We start from the raw sequence: 23,633 nt of genomic DNA on the forward strand, positions 1-23,633 counted from the left end.
TAGATGACTTTTCATCAGGCACCCTGCCTCTATTCCTGATGAAGGGCTTTTGCCCGAAACGTTGATTTTCCTGCTCCTTGGACGCTGCATAACCTGCTTTACTTTTCCAGCACCAGTCTAATCTAGACTTTTCATCAGAGCTGACGTGAAGTGTGGGATGTCCCCTTGTATCCACAGATTAGTTGGAGGGGAACATTCATTAACCTAAGAGGTGTCCAGAATTGGTGACAGTTCAATATAGTACAGCTTTCTTTGACAGCCACAGGCTTGTGATATCATCGCAGCTTAAAATATAATCATACTTAATTTTGTTTCAAGTATTCTTTGTGGCTAACATTGGACCTACAGTCTATAAAGCAAGCTTGTGGCCAAAGATCAGATTGAGACGGCTTGCTCATTTCTGTCATTTTGTTGCCAAGGTAACCATTGATCCTTGTCATGGAGCTGTTGGAGGTTGGTGGAATTCAGAGGTAGCCTCTATTACAGGACTCCACTCCACTCCAAGGAGGCTGTTCTTGACACAAAAGCAAAATACTGTGGATACTGGAAGTATGAAATAACAACAGAAAATATTGAAGACACTCAACAGTTCTAGCAGCATCTGTGGATCGAGAAACAGAGACAAACTGGGATTTTGTCAGGGCAGAGGTAGCCTCTGTTAAAGCTTGTGCAACTCTGTCTCAGTTTGGAGGAGCCCCAGCCAAGTTTTCTCATATTCCTGCAGTTAATGAGCTACTGTTTAAGAATGGGAACCTGCCTGCAATGGTAGCAGGCCTCTGAAAGAGCAGCCAGCTCTTCAACTACAATTCCAGGAAATTCAGAATTGAACACTATCCTTGGAGCAAGATAAGTAATTTTAAGTCAGCCAGGAGCCAAAGGATGTGTGTGTGTTCTGGTGAAACATGAGGAGTGTTTCTGCAGGAGTGGTAATAGTTGATGGTGATCCTTCATGGGCTGCGTAGTGTACTGTCATGAGATTTCTCCCATACCTGAGACTTCGGGGAAGCTACTAAGATTCACCGGGCAGTCTCCTTATGTGGTATCCAATCACTGTTGGTAAAAAGCAAGGTGGAGGAAGTTCTTAGTTGGTTACTAAAGGGCCTCTGAATGGGACAATAGTAATTAATCAATTTTGTTATAAATGTTGGGTGCATTCAGAATCGGAGCCTTTAATTCTGCCTTTTATACTTGCGAACTCTGGCTCTTACATTTACACACTGCATTATTCCTGCCAGATTTCCTTTGTAGTATTGCCCTAGCTGCTCATTATCCATTAACAGAACATTTTTCCAAGGACCATCTCTGTCTTTTGTGCCCATGTCAACTATGAATCCTCCCTCTCCTATTGCAAATTCCTTTCCAGTCATGAGAAAATGTCCAGAATCTCGAAAATGGGCAAGCAAAGTAGTCTTCTCAGCTTTTACTCTTGGTTGTAGAGAATAGTGTCCTTCTGATTATACTCTTCCTTAATATCACAATATGATAATTTACTCGATCAAATGAATGTACAACAGTACATTAGCAACTTTGCTGATTTCCACCCACCCCCGCAGCCCCCACCACAAACCAAAAGAACCTTGAAACTGTTAGACATTTGCAAGGGCTGAGTCTCCTTCACTTTTGCCACCTGGATTCCCATAACTGTTTCATTCACAGTCACACATTCCTGACCTTGGACACAGGCCAGATTGGAAGACATTAGCCTAAGAGGTGTGACTAGCTTCTGAAATAAAGTGTTTAGGTCGCTTGCCCCTTCTTCGACATCACAGTATCTGAAGTTTAGCTTCCAGCTCATCAGTGCTAAGCAGCAGTTCCTCAACTTCTCCATGTGCTGCACGTCCAATCTGACAGATACATCCTTCGGAACTCAGCCAGCTTGCTCAGTAATGGTACTGCTGAGCCACCTTTGCTGATAGCATTGAAATCTACACCCAGAGTATTTTCTTTTCATCCTCAAGGCTTTCTCCAACTGACACTCAAGATGGATGAGTACTGATACATCAGTTGAGGCAGGAGAGTAAACGGTATCAGTAGGAGTTGTTCGGATGGTATGTAACTTTGTTAGGTCTGGAGTCAATGTTGAGGCATCATACGCTTTGCTACTGGCCCTGCAGTGTCTGTTGAGCCAGCACAGAGACATATTCAAGGATGCCGATGACAGTATCTAGAACATTGACTGTAGGGTGTCATTCTGTGCGTGTGTTAAGCTCCAAGGTGACGAGTCCATGGATTAGTTCTCTCAATTTTTGTGTAAGCCTCCAGATATTTGTAAGGAGAACTTTGCAGAGTCTCCAGGGTTGGGATTATTTAAGTCGATACTAGGTGATCTTTTCAGTTGTTTTGTTCCTTGATTTTCTGGAGCAGTTTGATACAACTGAATGGCTTGCCAGGCTATTTCATTGGACATTTATGACAGAATTATGATGCACATTACAGTGGATCTGGTGTCAAACCAGTTAAGGATGGCAGATTTTCTTTCTCAAAAGATAAGGTGATCCAGACTGGTCTATCCTTAATATGCTCACACTTCATCTGCAAGTTTTAAATATGAAGTAACTAAGGCAGTTTGTCAGAACGACCTTCAGAAGCACAACAACTAAGCTTGATCATGCTCTTACGCTTACATACACTTGTACCTTCATCAGCTGTCCATCAATTCAAGGATGACTCCTCTTAGAATCTCGTATTTATAGCATAGGCCTTCATGTGAGTGAACAAGCCTATTCTTGACCGACAGATCTTTGAGCATAAGAGGCAGGATAATCCACAGAGTAATGGAATCTACAATAAGGGATTTGCTCCCTTTTATTTCTTTCTGTCTCATCATTAAGATATTGTGATTCAGAGCATTATACAGATTGGACGTGTTGTCAACCATTTGGGATAATTAGTAACAAACTGTCCAGTCATGCATGTTCTTCAAGAAAATCTTCAATGTCCTTTTGTTTTCCCTTGGAATGCTGGCCATTTGGAGTGTTAAACATACTTGATCTGGCAAGGGAGATGCTTTTCAACTATTTGGGCACTATATCCCGTCCATGGTAATTGATTTTGTAGGTGTTTTGCCCAAATGCTTGTGGAGCTATCTTCAAGGTCACTTGCCTTTATTTGATGGTCCTCTCATTGAATCTGAAGAGTGTGGTGTGCACATTGCTGATTGAATTACTCCACTGTACTTTGAGAGAGACCTGGGATGATGCACCCACTATGTTTTTTTTTACAGTGAGCACACTTGACTCTGAACAGACCAAGAAGTGACCATGAGATCATAGTAGCTGTTCACCGAATCATGATGGACCATCAGTGAAGGCCTGGAGGAGCAAATTTCTTCTGTGTTTATTTAAATTTTAAAAATTCTGACTGGTCTTCAGAGATATAAAAGTTTGTAACCATGGGTACAGCAGCTTGACTAAAGAAATGTATGAGTCAGACGAGAATGCGCAGAGAACACTTGAGAAGCAGTATGATATCATTATTTTGGCCACATAAGCACACTTTTAATCTTTTTAACTGGATGATGGGGGATTTCCAATAAACATAAGAGTTTTCAGAAAAGTACTGTTAATCTAATGATTGCATCTGCTGACTTTTTTTGTAACATGGTAATCAGGTTTTAAAAAAAGCAAGTGTAAGAGTGACTGCAGAATTAACACACAAATATTTAATACATTCGTATGAAGTTCCTTTCTTGACTGTTTTGAACAGAGGCATGAAATGATTAAGAAGATTAATGGTTCAAATCTAATTGCAACTTGTACTTTTGGATTTGTAGAACATAGTATAACTGCAAAATAAGTTACAAACTGGCAGTTTCATAGCATCTTTGATGAAACCCTTACAACCAGTGAAGTTCTTTTGAACTGTTCGCACTATTATAATGTAAGAAACACAGCATAATTAGCACACTACACAATCCCACAAATATCCGTCAGTTAATGATTAGATAATCTGTTTTAGTGTTGTTGTTTGATGGCTAGTTGATCACACCTATTCCGATCTGAATTAGTGGAGTGGGATATTTTTCATTGACCTTGAATCGGTTTAATAGCTGTTCTGAAAGACAGCATCTTAAAGACTGGGCACTTGCACTGTTTCAAAATTCCCCTTGTCAGCCTGGGATTGTGTGATCTAGTCTTTGGAATGTACAGTCCTCTGACTCAAAGGTGAGCTTCGTATCATTGAGCACATGCTGAGTCAGCCGGCCTCAGCTTTACATTGGCACTGAACACAGGGGCACACAAGAGCAAGCCTGGGAGAAACCCGACTGGTTTGACTTGACAGCACATGGAGTATAAGTTCAGTGCAGAGACACAAGTGATTTTGGAAAGTCACCATGTTCCAGCTCTTTGCTAGAGCAATCCAAATTTATACCACTGCCTCACAATAAATGAATTATTGATTGATATTTAATGGGGAAGATTTTATATAGAGAAGACAGGGTCTTGCCAACTGGCTGAAGTGACATTGAACTAGCCACGTTGCCTCCACTGCAAAGGCACATCTGTCAGGCACTAAAGTGGCAGGCCTTCCTGGTTAAGGTTAAGGAGCCCCACCCTGGAAGGGTGCAAATCCCTCCCATTCAGGGAAATTGGTCTGCAGTGCCTTTGCGCAGGGCTGGGGAAAACTACCACTGGAGGCCTCAGACCAAGGAGAGATTCAACTAGAGGTAAATCATTCCAGAAGGAGTTTAAGGGCTGGGATTCATTAGGGAGGTGGAGAGGTGTTGGCCATCACACTTAACTGCCTTCACTCCACTGTCGTAATGTTGTGCTCCTCTGAAAAAGGACAGATACCCGTACAGGAGATGATAAGCCAAGGTTTGCTTTTCATGCTCACTGTATGGTGACAGGCTTGTCCACCTTTGGATTAAGTTCACTAGCATGAGCTGAGACCCACAAATAATCATTGCCCATTTAAGGGCCTCATTTGAAGGCTGGGCTGGAATTTTTAACACGAACCTTTCTGCTTTGGACTTAATTTTGCCCACTTATGTGTACTTCTCCCATTCAATAAAATAGTATCTTCACTTTCAACACATTACGAGAGAAGGAATTAGGTTCCTCCCAATGCTTTTAACTCTTGGTCCTTGAAATTATACAGATTTTAGGATACAACGCGTGCTGAATGAAATTTCTTAGTTTGCGATTTTAATAGTAGTATCAGTGAATTTAAGCTATTTTGACCTATATCATGTAAACACATTCAGCATTCATTTAGAATATTGCAGCAGAGTTTAAAGGAATTCAAGTCTTTTGCACAAGCTTGTTTTGCAAAGATGGGTTAAATTAGAAGCAACTCCACTGAACACTCACCTCTGACACAATTTCAATTATATCAAGACTGGGGTGTGATATTGAAGGACTCAGTTGTCAGTGGACCAAATCAGGCTCCTAATTGAGTAATTTATGCCCACTTAATGATCCCATCCTACCAATATTGGGATTTTAACTATGATGGGGAAAACCCAGGGCAAGCACACAGGTTTCTCTGCAACTGAGGAACAACATGGCAGAATTGGTTAGGTAAGGAAAATATAAACTGAAATAGAAGACTGAAAGGGCAGAAGAGGTGATAAAACAAATTCTAACAGAATGAGGAAAAGTAAAAGTAAAATAGGAAATAAAAGAGAATTGAAAGCAAGCATAACTTTGGAATGGTGCTCCTTGAGACATTACCGGTTTTTCCAGCATCATGGTTGGCATCCTTCCACCAGTGAGGGATGATGGAATACTACCTCAGAACCTTGCCAAGATTAGCTGAGATCACATGCTGCAGTACTTCTGGTTGCTGAATGAAGTACATTGAGAAAAGCAAAATCTGTCACTTGAACAACATGTGAAGTTATTCCTTGCTGGTGGTGTGGGATGACCTCTGCTGATGTCTTGTTAGCAGAGCTGGCACCTGCTTTAACTTGTGGTTGACTGTAGGGTGAAATTTGGGTATATAGATTTGCCCAACATTTGCATTTTCCCCTCAACCTTAATGGCTGAATCTAAATGAAGAGCAGGAGCCCCTCTGCTTGTTTGCAGAAGCTACCAGATGGATTGTCAGCTTCATGTACATATTCACTCCTGAGACTTTGGCTCTTCTAAGGTGGACCCACAAGGCAATTAGTACGATCTGAACTATAGCTGTGACTTGCTTGAAGGATACCAATGTACATCTGTGTACTAGTGGGTCTACATATTGCATCTCTGGGTCAAGAAATCACCTATAGTTCAGCTGAGGGCCATAGGGTGTCAGTGCTACATTTCAGCATGAGGAGGGACTATATGGAGCCTTGCTGATGCAGAGGCTGTGCACTGATAGGAAACACAAGGCCTCAGTTGATTCTTGGCTGTGATCCAGACAGGTCATGCAACTGCATCTGACATTATTTTCCACTAAAGTAACAGTAGCCAGTCAGGAAAGCCCTCAAAAATGTGCTCAGGTTTGATTATTTAGCTTAGGCTTCTACAGTTGGATCCTGAAGTTTGAATGTATTTGTCCCTGAAATGAGCTGATGGTGACATCTTCTGAAAATACAACATTTACTTTTCCGAGCTTTCCAAGTCTTACTATTCACCTGATATCTCCACTGTCTTCAAAATGTCATCTTGCCTTCCAGTGTTCACTACAGGATGAGGTAAATACCTGAATGTTTATTTAAGTTTTACAAAGACAGAAACTATTATCTTTGGTCTTCACCATAAACTCTATTCCCAAGTCTCTAAATACATCCTTCTTTCTGATAATATCCTGGTCTTGATCTTGAGCCTGAGCCTGGCTTGAACCTTGCAACCTTGGTCAATATACTAAATGAGGCTGAATTTCAGAACATACACCTGTACGATCACCAGACTGCCTAATTAAATCTTCCAACTCCATTCCTGCTTCAGCTCACCTGTTGGGGAATCAGTCATCCATTTATGTATTATCTCCAGATTCCAATATACTTGTGCCCCATCTTCCATTTCCACTCATCATGATCTTGAAGTCATCTACATTCTGCTGCTCTTATCCTATGTGGCACCAGGTCCTGTATGCCATCATCTGAGTCTTCACGGACCTAGATTAGCTCACAGTTAAGCAATGACCTTCAATTTTGAAATTTGTCTTTCTTAAGTTATGGGCGACACGGTGGCACAGTGATTAGCACTGCGGCCTCACAGCACCAGAGACCCGGGTTCAATTCCCGCCTCAGGCGACTGTCTGTGTGGAGTTTGCACATTCTCCCCGTGTCTGCGTGGGTTTCCTCTGGGTGCTCCGGTTTCCTCGCACAATCCAAAGATGCGCAGGTTAGGTGAATTGGCCATGCTAAATTGCCCGTAGTGTTAGGTGAAGGGGTAAATGTATGGGAATGGGTCTGGGTGGGTTGCGCTTCGGTGGGTCGTGTGGACTTGTTGGGCCGAAGGGCCTGTTTCCACACTGCAATCTAATCTAAAATCTAAAGTTCAAATTTCATGGCTTCACCTCTCCGTGTGCATGTAATCTTTGAGACAGTCTTCAGTCCTCGAATTCTTGTCTCTTGACCATCCTCAATATTAATTGCTGCACAATTGGCAGCTGCGTTTTCGAGTACCAATGTCTTAAGTGCTGGAATTTCCTTTTAATCCTCCACGTCTTTGCCTGTTAATTGGCTTTTCTTCCTTCAAGCCATCCTTAAAACCAAATACCCTAATGCCTCCTTTTGTGGAACACTGTTAATTTATAGAGTCATAGAGATGTACAGCATGGAAACAGACCCTTCGGTCTAACCCGTCCATGCCGACCAGATATCCCAACCCAATCTAGTCCCACCTGCCAGCACCCAGCCCATATCCCTCCACACCCTTCCTATTCATATACCCATCCAAATGCCTTTTAAATGTTGCAATTGTACCAGCCTCCACCACTTCCTCTGGCAGCTCATTCCATACATGTACCACCCTCTGTGTGAAAATGTTGCCCCTTAGGTCCCTTTTATATCTTTCCCCTCTCACCCTAAACCTATGCCCACTAGTTCTGGAGTCCTCCACCCCAGGGAAAAGACTTTGCCTATTTACCCTGTCCATGTCCCTCATAATTTTGTAAATCTCTGTCAGGTCACACCTCAGCCTCTGACTCTCCAGGGAAAACAGCCCCAGCCTGTTCTGCCTCTCCCCATAGCTCAAATCCTCCAACCCTGGCAACATCCTTGTAAATCTTTTCTGAACCCTTTCAAGTTTCACAACATCTTTCCGATACGAAGGAGACCAGAATTGCACGCAATATTCCAACAGTGGCCTAACCAATGTCCTGTACAGCTGCAACTTGACGTCCCAACACCTGTACTCAATACTCTGACTAATAAAGGAAAGCATACCAAACGCCTTCTTCACTATCCTATCTACCTGCGACTCCACTTTCAAGGAGCTATGAACCTGCACTCCAAGGTTTCTTTGTTCAGCAACACTCTCTAAGACCTTATCATTAAGTGTATAAGTCCTACTAAGATTTGCTTTCCCAAAATGCAGCACCTCGCATTTATCTGAATTAAACTCCATCTGTCACTTCCCAGCCCATTGGCCCATCTGATCAAGATCTTGTTGTAATCTGAGGTAACTCTCTTCGCTGCCCACTACACCTCCAATTTTTCTGTCATCTGCAAACATACTAACTGTACCTCTTATGCTCGCATCCAAATCATTTATGTAAATGACAAAAAGTAGAGGACCCAGCACCGATTCTTGTGGCACTCCACTGGTCACAGGCCTCCAGTCTGGATAAACAACCCTCCACCGCCACCCTCTGTCTTCTACCTTTGAGCCAGTTCTGTATCCAACTGGCTAGTTCTCCCTGTATTCTATGCGATCTAACCTTGCTAACCAGCCTCCCATGGGGAACCTTGTCAAATGCCTTACTGAAATCCATATAGATCACATCTACCGCTCTGCCCTTATCAATCCTCTTTGTTACTTCTTCAAAAAACTCAATCGAGTTTGTGAGACATGATTTCCCCTGCACAAAGCCATGTTGACTATCCCTAATCAGTCCTTGCCTTTCCAAATGCATGTACATCCTGTTCCTCAGGATTCCCTTCAACAACCTACCCACCATCTATGTCAGGCTCACTGGTCTATAGTTCCCTGGCTTGTCTACTACCCTCCTTAAAGAGTGGCACCACGTTAGCCAACCTCCAGTCTCCCGGCACCTCAGCTGTGACTATCGATGTTACAAATATCTCAGCAAAGGGCCCAGCAATCACTTCTCTAGCTTTCCACAGAGTTCTCGGGTGCACCTGATCAAGTCCTGGGAATGTATCCACCTTTATGCATTTCAAGACATCCAACACTTCTTCCTCTGCAATCTGGACATTTTGCAAGGTGTCACCATCTATTTTGCTACTTTCTATATCTAGCATATCCCTTTCCACAGTAAATGCTGATGCAAAATACTCGTTTAGTATCTGCTCCATCCCTTGCGGCTCCACACAATGGCCACCTTGCTGATCTTTGAGGGGTCCGCAATGGTATTGGTAGGAGTGACCAGCTCTTCATTATTAACGCATCTTCATGTGAAGGACACCCTAATTCATGTTGTGTAGCTATGATTTTCCAAGCGGATTGATTCAAAACAAATCCAGCAGCTCAAAACCAGGCTTTCATGAGATACTACTTTTCTTATTTGTCAACCTTCCCCCTTGCCTGGGATATGGTGACCCTCAGGTTAAACCACCATGAGTTGACTCTTTCTTGCAATGAGATTGCAGCCCGAAGGTCTGGTAAGAGTATGCTGACATGACCTTTACATTCCTGACTGAATTAATCCACTGCACTGATTTGTAATGTAGAGTGAGGAATTTGTTTGACCAGGAGGCTACAAATTCTGTTTTGCCAATTCCAATCAAGGCATGTGTGCAATTCTAGTTCAATGAGGAAAGTAGAAGAGTAGAACCTAATAAGATCTAACTAGTGAAGCCACAGGGGGCACCATGCATACCCAACAGCAAGAGTTTATAAACTTCACAAGCAATCCCACAATTTACAAATCAGACTAAAACTGCCACTCCAACACATTTATTCATGAATGATTTGACAATTAAATTAACACAGATAGGATGTTCCATGAATGTTCTTACCCTCAAACATTATAAAACTCAGCAAATGCATGGAAAGTACAAGTGTTAGCCAGAGGTGCCATGTGAATGAACCATCTCAGATTTCCATCATCACAGAAATCTTCAGCTAATTTGATCCATGTGTGACATCAACAAATGTAAGAGCACCAGGTTTTGAAAAAGGGAAACTGGCCTTCATGTAACTAAGGTCCACTTGTGGTGCCATGGTAGTGCCCTTATCCCCAGACTGGAAGGCACAGGTTTAAGTCCCACATGATCCAGACGTGCGAGGTAGCAAACCTGAACAAATCGACCAAAACAAAACTGGTCATAAACCCCAAAAGCACATTACAGCCAATTACGTACTTTTAAAGTTGTCACCGGAGGAAATGCAGCTGCCAGTGTGCACACAGCAAACTCCCATAACTAAACCTGTAGTTCAATCATGTTTCTGTGAAACATCTTGGGACATGTTACCATCTCAAAGGTAGCTACAAAAATACAAGTTTCTGCTAAAATATTAACTGCTTCCAGCATAAATTATATAGGTTGGTAATGCAAAATCAACTGGCCTAGAGAGTCAGGATTTCTTCTGAACCTGCTGACAGTCTACACATTAAAAAGTTTGCAGTTTTAGAAAATGTCAACATCACGACTGGAAATACTAGGTCACAGCCAATTCTAAGAGAGCCTTTGGCAATGTGCAAATGAGAAGCCGTTATTTTAGCACCAAAGTTTTAAAGTAGTTTTATTTTCATGTAACTGCCTATGTTTTGTGGCAAGCTGTCTTTTGCTGAATATTTCAATGCCTGAGCAAAATACCTCTTCATTTTGCGAAGAGTAAGAATAGTTTTGTCCACTTCATATATTAATGGAATTTGTGCCGTGAGCATATGTACTGCTGTTTACCTCAAATACAAGAAACTGTGACAATCTTTTAGACACGGTTTAATGGCTAATTTTAAAGGTTGATCCATCCTTAATTGTAACCTATGCCATTTGGATACAGAACTGGCTCAAAGGTAGGGGACAGAGGGTGGTAGTGGAGGGTTGTTTTTCAGACTGGAGGCCTGCGACCAGCGGAGTGCCACAAGCTTACATTGGAATTACCAAGTCAATGCCTTAAAGTTGTTTCTTTTTGTTATCTTGTTGATTCTGGTTGCCAGCAGTTGGCTATGCAGCAACAGTCTGTCAAATGTTGCTATTTGTAATCCAACATGTTGTATTGTGGGTGGGCACAGAAAGCCAACACACCAGGTGCAGCAGGAAATCAGGAATGCGAATGGAATGTTGGCTCATTGCCCTAAATGGACTTGTACATAATCAGTTGAATAATGCGGATAATTTACTGGTGGTCATTAATAAATACAAGAAAAAAACCACAAGTGGTTTGGTGATGGGAAATAAAATGTTCAGTTGTATGTGGGAGCACTTCTGGAATTAAAAAAAGGATGTTGATCCTAGTTCAACGGGTTTGGAGTATAGGAGTTAGGAAGTCACACTGCAACTGAACAAAGTGCTGGTGAAACCACACCTGGAGTACTGTGAATAGTTTTGGTTCCCTTTTCGAAAGAAACATATTATTTCATTGGAGGTTGTTTCAGCAGAGATTCACTAGGATGATCCCTCATATGGAGGGATTGTTTTATAAGCATAGAGTCATACAGATGTACAGCATGGAAACAGACCCTTTGGTCCAACCCGTCCATGCCGACCAGATATCCCAACCCAATCTAGTCCCACCTGCCAGCACCCGGCCCATATCCTTCCAAACCCTTCCTATTCATACACCCATCCAAATGCCTCTTAAATGTTGCAATTGTACCAGCCTCCACCTCTGGCAGCTCATTCCATACACATACCACTTTCTGTGTGAAAAAGTTGCCCCTTAGGTCTCTTTTATATCTTTCCCCTCTCACCCTAAACCTATGCCCTCTAGTTCTGGACTCCCCCACCCCAGGGGAAAGACTTTGTCTAAGTATCCTATCCATGCCCCTCATAATTTTGTAAATCTCTATAAGGTCACTCCTCAGCCTCCGACGCTCCAGGGAAAACAGCCCGAGCCTGTTCAACCTTTCCCTATAGCTCAAATCCTCCAACCCTGGCAACATCCTTGTAAATCTTTTCTGAACCCTTTCAAGTTTCACAACATCTTTCCAATAGGATGGAGACCAGAATTGCATGCAGTATTCCAACAGTGGCCTAACCAATGTCCTGTACAGCCACAGCATGACCTCCCAACTCCTGTACTCAATACTCTGACCAATAAAGCAAAGGCTAACATGTTGGGACCCTAACCTAATTAGCTTTAGAAGAAAAAGCCATGATCACATTGAAATCTTCAGGATTCTCAAGGGGTTTGACAGGGTAAATGTTGAGACGCTGTTTCTCCTCGTGGGAGAGTCTAGGACCAGAAGACATAGTTTCAGAATTAAGGGACACCAATTTTAAGGTTGAGATGAGGAGGAATTTCTTCTCTGAGGGTAGTGAGTCTTTAGAACTCCTTGTTATAGAGAGCAGTGGGGGCAGTGCCCTTGTGTATATTTAGGGCAGTGATAGATTCTTGATCAGTAGGGACATCAGGGGGTAATGGGGTAAAAGCAAGAAAATGAGGAATGTCAGATCAGCCATGGTCCTGCTGAATGGCATAGCGGGCATGTGAACCCGAATAGCTTAGTCTTGTACCTATTTCTTATGGTCTTATGGTTTTCTGATCTTGTGGACATTGTTAGCATTCCTGATATGTTCATCCTTTCATTCCACCTAAAGCGAACATGAAAGTGTGTGAATATGCTGAATAAAAGGACTGCCTACCAAATGTGCAACATCAACCTCATGCCAGCATCATGCAAAGTTGATGTATCTTGACCAAGCATGATGTGAAGTATTGTAATAAAGGTTATAACACATTTTCGAAGAAATGCCATAAAAAGTGCAGTTGTTCGTGCAGAAGGCCTTTCACCACTTGTTTTAGAATCATAACAAGAAAGATGTCTTTTGGCCCACAGTTTAGAATGTAATGAAATGATCTTTTCAAGCAGTACATTGCAAATTACAACAACTTGTTGCGTGAAACGATTTAACTCAACTCAACTGGGAGCTGTGGCCACAGACAGGAATGTAGACAGTCTCAAAGAAGAAACATATAAAATTTAATTGTCTCACCCGGGTGGGCTGACAGGCCCTGGTTATAGAAGTGGGGGGCCGTGATCTCAGGGAAGGAGGTGTACGGCAAACTCGTTTGGAAGAGTGTAGTATGGTGAATTTTGTTTTTGGGAGAGGCCCCTATTGCACATGGTTTCACCTGGCAAGTTCCACAACAGTGCTGAGTAAAATCCCAGTGGTGGTGGGAGGTGGCTCTTAAGTGACCATTCAATTGATCCATGGGCAAGCTCAACACCTTCCCAACTCCTAACCTTAATTGCAGCAAGGACAGATAGGCCAACTCATCTCGCTTTGCCATACCATCTCTGAAGACCTGTAAAGCTCTGTCCCTTGTGTCTCAAAGGCAACTAGAAATGGACAAAAAAAGTGCCTATTTTTGCTCGTGATACCAAAATCCTGAGAATGAATGAGAAAATCACACGTTGAAATTTTAGCGATCCTGTGTTTAGTGCACAGCAGCTCATTGCTGTTATGCAGACAGCTGTCTCAAAACGTACACAAGCTTTTGAGTAGTAATGTTCTGTTACTGGAAGTCGTAAGCAGTGTGACACCCTGTACAGAAAACCTTGCTTATTTTTGAGTGTGGTGTGCAACACCATGACTTTCAACCAATCAGATTGAGAAAACTTGCTGAGCATGTAGACTGCTAACCAGGAAGTATAAATTTTTACATTTGATGCATTGCAAAATAATGTTCAGAAGTGAACAAGAGATGATGAAAGATCAGATTATCATAGAGGTAAAAGAGATAAAGGAAAGGAATACCATTATTAAAATCTCTGACAATAAATTGTGAAGGAATACAATTCCACATTTGCAAAGTAGCATTTTCAGTGGCAGAGAGATTGATAATAAATGCGACTTGCATTGCTAAAATTCACTTGCATATTAATGCATCGATTCTAGCTTTCTCAGGCATTTTTTTGTGGATAGCTGAGTACAACAACATTGCATCCTAATATGGATTTCAATGCTGAGTCTCTTGGCCAGGTATGGATCGAGGCTAGGTAAATCAGACAAAAGTTTTGAATTTGTGTTTAACTGAGCATGTTCAGACTGCAAATTGTTGTTTGTTCAACTCCGTATTAACAGCAGAGGAAGCACCACCATTTGCAAGTTTCCCCCTTTAAGCAACTCACCGTCCTGACTTGGAAACATATCGCTGTTCCTTTGGTGTCATTCAGTTAAAGTCTTTGAACTCTCTCCCTAATGGAATTATGGGTCCATCTGCAGCACATGGTCTTCAGCAGTAAGAAGGCAGCTCACTGCCATGTTCTCTAGCGCAACAATAGACGTACAATAAATACAGGGCCATGTCCCATGAGTAACATTAAATGTTGGCATGGCAACATTAAAATTAAGCGTTGTGGAGAATCTTTTTAAAGATCGATCTGACCTGGTAGGAGGCTTAATGCTTATTGGATAGATAAAGAAATATTAGATATAAGGTGGGTAGGAGTGGAGATGGGACAGGGGAGGACATATACTAGTATACTATTTAGGACCAGGAGTAGGCCATTTGGCCCCTCAAACATGCTTTGCTATTCAGTAATTTGGATTGTGGCCACAGCTGCACGTTCCTCCTGATAACCTTAGACTTTCTTATTATGAAAACTCCATTATCTACCATAAAAATATTCAACAAATTTGCCTCTGCTATTATCAGGGGAAGAGCATTCCAAATATACTTGATTCTCTGAAAGAAAGATATCTTCCTTGTCTCCGTACAGTTGCCTGGTAGGACAGAATGTGAATAGTGTTGAAAAGAGTGACATATTGCCAAAGCTTTTTGTTTTGTCATCAGGACAAATGCAAGAATGCCACATTTTAAACAATCCCAGCAATTTACTATTACAGGAGAAAATGGGGTTTATTGGTTGGAAAATTGACTCTGATTAGCCAAGACGTTGCCGTGAAGAATGCATGGCGGAAACATAGGCTTCCCAAGCTCCTGGCTAATTCAAACCAGGTGCAAGGCCGGAAAATGCATTCGTATGGCCATTAGAGCAGCATGAAATTATTTGCTGGTCAATTTTTTTTAGATACATGGCATTTCCAGAGTAATTTAAGAGTGACTGAGCACTTATCAGGTCTGAAAGTGGTGGCTTTGGCTCATCTGTGAGTTAGTACCAGATATTGCAAACTGTGACCTGATAAGGAAGCTTATCCTGCAGAATGATTTTGATGCTCTCTATTTCTGTGTCAGACTTATGTTTAGAAGATTCCTGTTAAGGTCAATCTTATACATGGAGTTATACAAATCACATTGCATATATTGAATGAAGAAGATAAGCTTACTGTGCACAGTACTGGAGAACCCATTAGTGAATTTCTCAAGGAGCAGGATCAGTGGCATGTTCCACTGACAAGATACTTCTGTCAATCTAAAAAGATTTTCTGCCTACCACACAATTAACTAATATCCTATCTGAACTTTGGTGCCAGTATGATGTTAGAAACATAGGCCACACAGCCCAGTGGTAGCTTTTCAAATCAAATAGCAGTTTCTTTTGTTTGTAGTGGTTTCAGTGCAGACTTTACTCAGGTAGTCTGCAAACTCAAACCAAAAAGATTACTGTTAGATGTGATACTGCTAATGAGTGCATCAGTGGGTGCAATTTCAAGTAATGAGATAAGCAGCTGAATTGTAACATGGTTCACTTTCACATGCTGGACTTCTCTCTTCAAACAAAAGGAATATATTCAAGCCTTGCACCATTTTTGAATCACCTTGGAGCTTGGGGATCTTGTTACTCTCATTTGCTTTCTCCATTACAACATCTCAATAAATCAAGGTCAGTTTCCTAGCCAACCACCATATTTTTTTCATCCAATAGAAATCGAAGTTTGAAATTTGGCATTCTTGCATTTGTTCTGATGAGTGCAAGACAGAAAGCTTCAATAACATATCTCAGCAATTCATTTTTAGGTAAAAGCTGTAACAAGGTCTAATGCTGAGTGTTTCTAATCAACCTGTTCACAGATTGTGCACCTCTGAGTAGTTGGGACTTTAATATGGACCTCCTGGCCAAGACATAGGGACACTACCACTGTGCCAGTGAACATTATTGAATAGGTTGTTACTGAGTAAGTCCAACTGGTTAGTGCAATTGATGATGCTTGCCAACACTTTGATTGAGAGTAGACCGATGGGATGACAATTGGCTTAGTTAGATTTGTCCCTGTTTTTGGTGGACAGGATGTACACCAACATGAGTTGATGCTTGGTTGGAGCTTCACTGGAAACGCTTGGCCATTGTGTAGCTAGTTCTGGAGCACCAGCTTGCAGTACCTAACACGGAATGCTGTTAGGGCCCAGAGACTGTACTGAATACGGTACTAAATGCATCTAGAAAGCAAACAACAATCAGCCACCCACAATCCAACTGGATGCCATCCTCACCTGATGAGCTTGCTGCATAACAGTTTGAATTGGTAAACTAGAAGTCATGAGTTCAACTATTACCAGTTCAAATTGTGAAATTTGAATTCATTCAATTTAATTTATTTTATTATTTAATTTAATTTAGTAAATCTATCCTCAGCTATAGAATCAATAGAACAGAATCATGGAATCCCTAAAGTATGGAAGCAGCTTATTCAGCCCATCAAATTCACACTGACTCTCTGAAGAGTCCAATCACATCCACTAAAGGCTGTTGAACCTCCAGGAGAATCTGGTCCATCTGTCCTGTATGAAAGGGAAATGGCATTCCTCATATAAATGGGTGCACTTGCAGTTTCATGCTATAAAATTGACTCTTAATGATGTCAAGGTACTTCAGGAATAAGTCATAATATTTTACTTACGTCCAAAGCAAACTAAAAACTTATGCACCCCCTCTTTGTACCCAACTTTCATAGTATCTTAGCAATGTTCAATTAGATTAGATTCCCTACAGCATGGAAACAGGCCCTTCGGCCCAACCAGTCCACACCAACCTTCTGAAGAGTAACCCACCCAGACCTATTCCCCTACCCTATATTTACCCTGACTAATGCGCGTAGCTTACACATCCCTGAACACTGTGGGCAACTTAGCATGGCCAATTCACCAAACCTGTACATCTTTAGCTGTGGGAGGAAACCGGAGCACCTGGAGGAAACCCACGCAGACACAGGGAGAATGTGCAAACTCCACACAGACAGTTGCCCAAGGTTGGAATCGATCCTGGGTCCCTGGCGCTCTAAGGCAGCAGTGCTAACCACTGAGCCACCGTGCCACCATTATATAATATCTGTTGCATGATCACTAAAGATTTTGTACCTTAATTATTGAAACACATGATGTCTCACTACAGCAGTTTACTTTCATCTATAGAGGTGACGACCCTATAGTTGAAGGGAGCTGAGAACGGCTGGATTGGATGGTGAGTATCTTTTCTTATGGGGCAAGTGAGGCATGTGTGCTCGCCTGTTAACATCCTCCCATCACTAGCCTAGCCATAGTCTGAGGTCACCCCCCTCTCTCATGTCTTCAATGAGCCACACCACTTCCATATCTTGATATTTCACTCCCTCCTCAAAGCTCCTGACCACCCTCCTCCCAACCCCTTTCAGATAATCCTTAAAACATACATTTTCTGGTCTAATATCTCCTTACGTAGTTCATCATCAAATACTATTTTATAACAGTTCTTTCCAATGTATAGAGATATTTCATTATGTTAGAAGTGCTATATAAATGTAAGTGGTTTTTAAATATTGCTAAGCTTGTGACTAATGTTGTTTGGAGCTCAGCAAACTTATGTAAATAGTTACTAAAATCAGAGGAAATCAGTCCCTGAAGGGTTTTCTAGTATTTTTCTTTCAGGGCTGTGGAACATCTGATGGAGAGATTTGGCTGCATTTGAAATATCTGATTCAAAACAGATGGACTATCACATCCTTCGTTCTCACATGTTGAATAGAGGATACAACACCATGATGTTCTGCAAATGTGTTGTTAAAATAAAACAGTGCTGTACTAATGAGTGGAAAGTATTTTTTTTTAAACGCCGGGCTTGACTGTCCTGGTTGTGGTTTGTAGCATGTACTGTCTTTACAAATAAAGTTAACTGCATATGTTTGGGGCTTGTAGAGTGCAGGGGTCGGGACTGTGTCTCCTTTTTAAACAGAACCTTGTACTTTTATGTGGATGTATTTTCTGGTAATTTTCAACTCTGGTAGTGCTGACTGATGGCTACCAGCAACCCTTATGTGCATTATCCATAGATTGACTTTTCTTGCATCAGCTTGCCCCTTCATTGTGCAGGAATGCTACAACCAATTCTTGTTTCTTCGTCACCAACTGTTTGCTTCTATTGGAATTATTTGTTTAGGTCAAGAATTGCAGTCCTAGTCAATTAACTGTCTACCCCTCCCAAATCCCTGAGCACGGAGATGGTGGCAGAGTGGTAATGTCTCCAGGTTAGTTCATCCAGGAGGTCAGGCTAATGCTGTTTGGACAAATCCCACCATGGAAGCGAGTGGAATGTAAACATTTTCACAGTAATGATGATCATGGCAATGATTGTTTGTAACAAGTCATTATTATAAGAAAGTAAACTGTCATGCGGGTAACATAGCGCTTATGTTATTTGACTAGTAATGCAGAGGCTAAGACCAGTAATCCGGAGATATGAGACTAATTTTAACTCAGTGGAGGCTGGATGAGATGATATCAAATTTTAGCCATGAGTTCAAATCCCTGAACCACAATTGGCAACTTTTAATTGAAACAATTAAATAAATCTGAAATTAAAAGCTGGTATTAACAACAATAATAATAGTAATAATTGTGGAATAACCTGAATGTAGTAAAGTCCCACTTGGATGGCTAATGTTCTTTCGGGAAGGAAATTCACTGACTTTACCTATTTTGTCTACACATAACATCAGAGCCACAGCAAAGTGGTTGATTTAACTGCTCCCTGAAATAACCTAGCAATCACTCAGTTAAAAAAACACCACCAGTTTCTCAGAGACAATTAGATGGTGTCCATAAATGCTAGTTTAACAGTCAATCCTGCAAATATAAAAAAAGTACCTCGTTATTTGTCACTCCTGACTTTGCCTCAATCCCCTTTTAATCCTTGATCAACACAATATTTTTTTGAATTGGAGAAAGCTTTTTGTCTTGCAGTCTTCATGACAGACACAAAATGCCAAATTTCAAAGGGAATGTTTTTACTGTAAGAGATGGTGATTGTTTGGAAAGTTGACTCTGATTGGTAAAGGTGCAAAGCCTGGACATGTACTTTCAGTTTGCAGAGGACAGACCTCTGCTTATGAATACGTGTAGCTTCTAGCAAGAGTAAATGAGCCACTTTGCAAACCCAGATGTTTATCTTAAATTGGTTGTTAGTGTAACTTGTGGTATACAGTACTAGGGATGATTCATGACGTGCTGATAATTTCAGAATCACATTAATATTAGTTATGTTCTGCGTCTTGGTAATGTGATTCCAAGTCTGTAGGCTGTACATCCCAACAACTGGCACATCATATCAGTTTCTTTAGCTCTTTGCAAAAGACAACAGTACTGACTGTACTCAACTGTCCTGTGCTTGTATGAGATCAACTTACAGGACTCCAGTTAAAATCCAGCATTTTATGTACTGAATATGTTTTTTATTGTTGATCTTTCTTTCTGTCCAGATGCTCAGCAATGTAATACTATGGGCTATTTCTACACTGCTATTGCTTAATTCAGTCTGTGGTTTAGACAGTTCAGGAAGTCCAGTTGCTACATAATTGCTGCATAAAGTTTAGATTACTCATGTCTTTGCACAAAAAGTGATGCAAACTTTAATAAAATTTTCTGTTTTGAAAAATATACAAAACTTTTTGCCCCCCCAAATGTTTTGTCCACTCACTGAAGGCAACATTGCATTCCAGTTCTACGTACACAGTAGCAATCTGGTAACTTTGCCCATGCAGTGTGTGTTTGCAGCCTGTTCAAGTATGCAGCACATCAAATCCTATTCAGTGATTTTCACATAAATGGAGGTTGAATTAACTCTGGCAAGAACATGGCCCAGTGAGTAACTAATTGGACTGTGAGCAGTGTGAGCAAGTTGGACATGTTTGCTGCTTACTGACGCTCCAATCAAAGTGCCCCTGGGAATTTGGTGGGAAGTAACTGTCAGGCTTTAAAATCGGGCATCTCAGAGGTTGCTGCCGTTAGACTAGAGTGAATGGATGTGAAAAAAGAAATGCTTTCATTTTTATTGCCAAAGCAATTTGCAATTAATGAAATAGCTTTGATGCGTAGACACCGTTGTTCTAATGGAAATGGGATAGCTAACTTTTACAGAATAAGCTTTCACAATTGCATGATGTCAGCGACCAGGTAACCTCAATTTGTGAAGTTGATCGAGGAATGAGTATTAGCCAGATCACTGGGAACAACTCCTTTGCTGTTTCCAACATAGGGCCATAGGTTCTTTAATATACTTTGAGAGAATGATTGGGGGAGGGAGAATGTTATCTCCCTTCCACCCTCCAGTGTGTTTGAAGGTGACGAGGGCATATATAAAATGGATGCGCCACGAAGAAAACAGTCATACTTGAAAATTAATGTCTTGATCGTACATGAGCTCATTTTGACTTTTGGAAAACGTGTTGGCCCAGTCTGTGTCATTGGCTTGTCTTACTGACTTTTCCTTCTGATACTGGATTAGTGGTGCTGTAAGGGCACAGCAGTTCAGGCAGCATCCAAGGAGCTTCGAAATCGACGTTTCGGGCAAAAGCCCTTCATCAGGAATAAAAATATTTTATTCCTGATGAAGGCCTTTTGCCCAAAACGTCGATTTCGAAGCTCCTTGGATGCTGCCTGAACTGCTGTGCTCTTCCAGCACCACTAATCCAGAATCTGGTTTCCAGCATCTGCAGTCATTGTTTTTACCTTTTCCTTCTGATGGCCAGCCTACCCTCTACCCAACCTGCTCCTGATCTTGTCCACCACATTATAGAGGAGGGTAAAGTGTCTGATACTCTGCCCGCCTGCCCCATTTGAGCCCCATAATTGGATGAATGCTGTCATCTAAGGGACTTGTGTGAGCCCAGTTCTGGCTCTGTAGCAAATGTTTGGTTTGTGGGTAAAAGTGGAAGGAGTCTGAGCACCCTGGCAGCTTTGACAGCGCAGGCTGCTGTTCGGTACAAAGTACCAGAAGCTTTATGTGCAGAACCGCTGGCCTTATCAGGGACATTGCCATCTCCTTGCTCTCCCTCCCAATTCTCCAAACCCCCCCCCCCACACAAATAATGGGTCCCTGCTGACCCCATCCCCCACTCTCCCATCCAACTGGCCGTTCTAACCCGATTCTCACTTGCGCAAAATGAAGCAACTATTCTTAATTAACCATTCTGCTTCAGAAAGAATGACCAGTTAATCAATTTTTTTTAGTAGTATTTGTTGAATTAAAAATGTTGGCCAGAATGTTGGCAGCCTTCGTCAATGTTTGAATGTTAACCTTCATCCATGGTAAAATGGAATTTGTTTGTCTTCCCCCTCAACTTCTGTTCTTTTGTATAAATACAGAAGACTATTTATATGCTGAACTATTCCTTACTATCTCTGATCACCTCGTTATTGTTAGGTGAGGAAAAAGGTCATATCACCGATTGAACCTGAAACTGTCAGGCAATATGTGATTGAAGATGCTCTTCTCATGTTAGACCATAGGATTAGTAGTAGGCCATTCATCCCATCGAGTCTACTCCACCATTCAGCGAGATCTTGGTTGATGTGATAATGCTGAACTCATTTTTCCTGCCTTTTCCCATAACCTTTCATTTCTTTACTTCTAAAAATGTTTCTATCTCAGCCTTGAATATACTAGATGACCCAACCTGTACAACTCTCTGTGGTAAAGACTTTGACAGATTCACTACTTTTAAGAATTTTTTTAATAAAGTGGACTTTATGCATATTTTTAAATGAGATTTTGTTTAATATGCTATACTTTATTAGTAAATATACTTTCACATCTTTTTCCCCTGTAGTGTGACTTGGTGATGGGAAGATAGTCCAGAATTTGCTACTTTAACAAACAGAAAGCTTGTCCTCATGTTGACAGTAAGCATGGGTAAGTAATCCATTATGTCCACTTTTTAAAATTTTCAGACTGGTAAAACAAAACTAGTGATTACATGCAGCAGCTTAGTGTCCAAAAGAAATACAAATCATTTAGCTAACTTAGATGTTGTAAGGATAAGATAGTACTATATAATTTATAGAATCAAAAGAGGATTATTACCCCTAAACTTTGGGAGCAAAGCAAATATTGAGGAAGAGATCAATTGAGCCAAATATTTCTGTATCCTAACCTTTCTTGGGACTTCATTGGAAGTGAACTGTTTTGCTTTGTTCCCTGTATATCACTACAGTGATTACCTGTTTGTGAACAGAGTTGTCTTATTCATGTACACACTGCTTTTTGTGTAATGCTTTGCTTTCATCCAATCCTTAAGGGGCAATTTACTATAGTGGGCTCTTCAGCTTTCTGAATTATAACACATCAGGGTACTCTCATAGTTGTGAATCTGATATTTGAGAAATGAAGTCTCCTCTGTGTCCAGGAACATGTGTTAAAGCATTTAAAAAAAAACACATTAAAGCACATGTCACCAGTTTTATCATTAGGCTTTAAAGAATAAAGAGTTTTTAAGAATGATTCCTCTGCTGAACTTCCTGAAGACTTGCATCATCCAGAGGGGATAGGACTGCTGTTTGCTAGTGCTCTTCTGTTGTCTCGATTTTAAAATAACAGAGACTTATTTTTCATTGGGATGGTCGTGCCAGTAAAAACAGAGTAGATTTAGACCATCCCCTTGTCCAGTCATTGGTGAGAGGTGGGTATGTGCATTATGCAAATAACACACTCATTCTGCCTTCACCCGACACTGAGGCACAGTGCAAGGGACAGAAATCCAAAATATTAATACTCTGCCAAAATGGGGTGCACTGCCTTATGCTCATCAACTACCTTTAGGAATTTCAATTCTCAAGTATTCATTCCACTGAATTTACAATTTTAATAGCCCTTTTGAATTGAAATGTCTCTAGAGTTTTTTGTACTGGGGTGATATACTGTTAATTACTAGAAGTCGTAAGTTAGCTGTCGACAACAGTTATATAAGCATAGAATAAAAGATTGTATAGTTTTCCTTTAAGTGTTTTTAAAAAATCCTTTTGATCTATATGTTTATTCACAAAATGTCAGTATCGTTGAGTAAACCATCATTTGTTTCCATTCTTAATTGCCTTTGGAAAGTGGTGGTAAACTGTTATTGAATTGTGACAATCCTTGGAATGTGGGAACATCCACATTTCAGTTAAAAAAATCTTTCCTTCACCCTAATATTGTCCCACTATACCGTTACAGTACATCTAATTCTGAATTCCCATTTATAAATGCTAACAGCA

General features: G+C 41.1%; 1 protein-coding gene across 3 annotated transcripts in view; it reads left to right on the forward strand.

Annotated features, from left to right (window-relative positions):
* The window catches only part of map3k22 (mitogen-activated protein kinase kinase kinase 22), a 121,967-nt gene that overhangs the window by 15,292 nt on the left and 83,042 nt on the right, over positions 1 to 23,633 (forward strand). For all 3 annotated transcript variants that reach the window (XM_043687909.2, XM_043687908.2, XM_043687907.2), the window contains exon 2: positions 22,211 to 22,293. In XM_043687909.2, the coding sequence (XP_043543844.1) occupies positions 22,275 to 22,293 (19 nt within the window). In that variant the 5' untranslated portion in view covers positions 22,211 to 22,274. The remainder of the gene's footprint in view (positions 1 to 22,210; positions 22,294 to 23,633) is intronic.

This window comes from Chiloscyllium plagiosum, unplaced genomic scaffold (genome assembly GCF_037043375.1).
Source record: "Chiloscyllium plagiosum isolate Xiang-an unplaced genomic scaffold, Cpla_swu_hap1 HiC_scaffold_4, whole genome shotgun sequence".
Classification (NCBI taxonomy): domain Eukaryota; kingdom Metazoa; phylum Chordata; class Chondrichthyes; order Orectolobiformes; family Hemiscylliidae; genus Chiloscyllium; species Chiloscyllium plagiosum.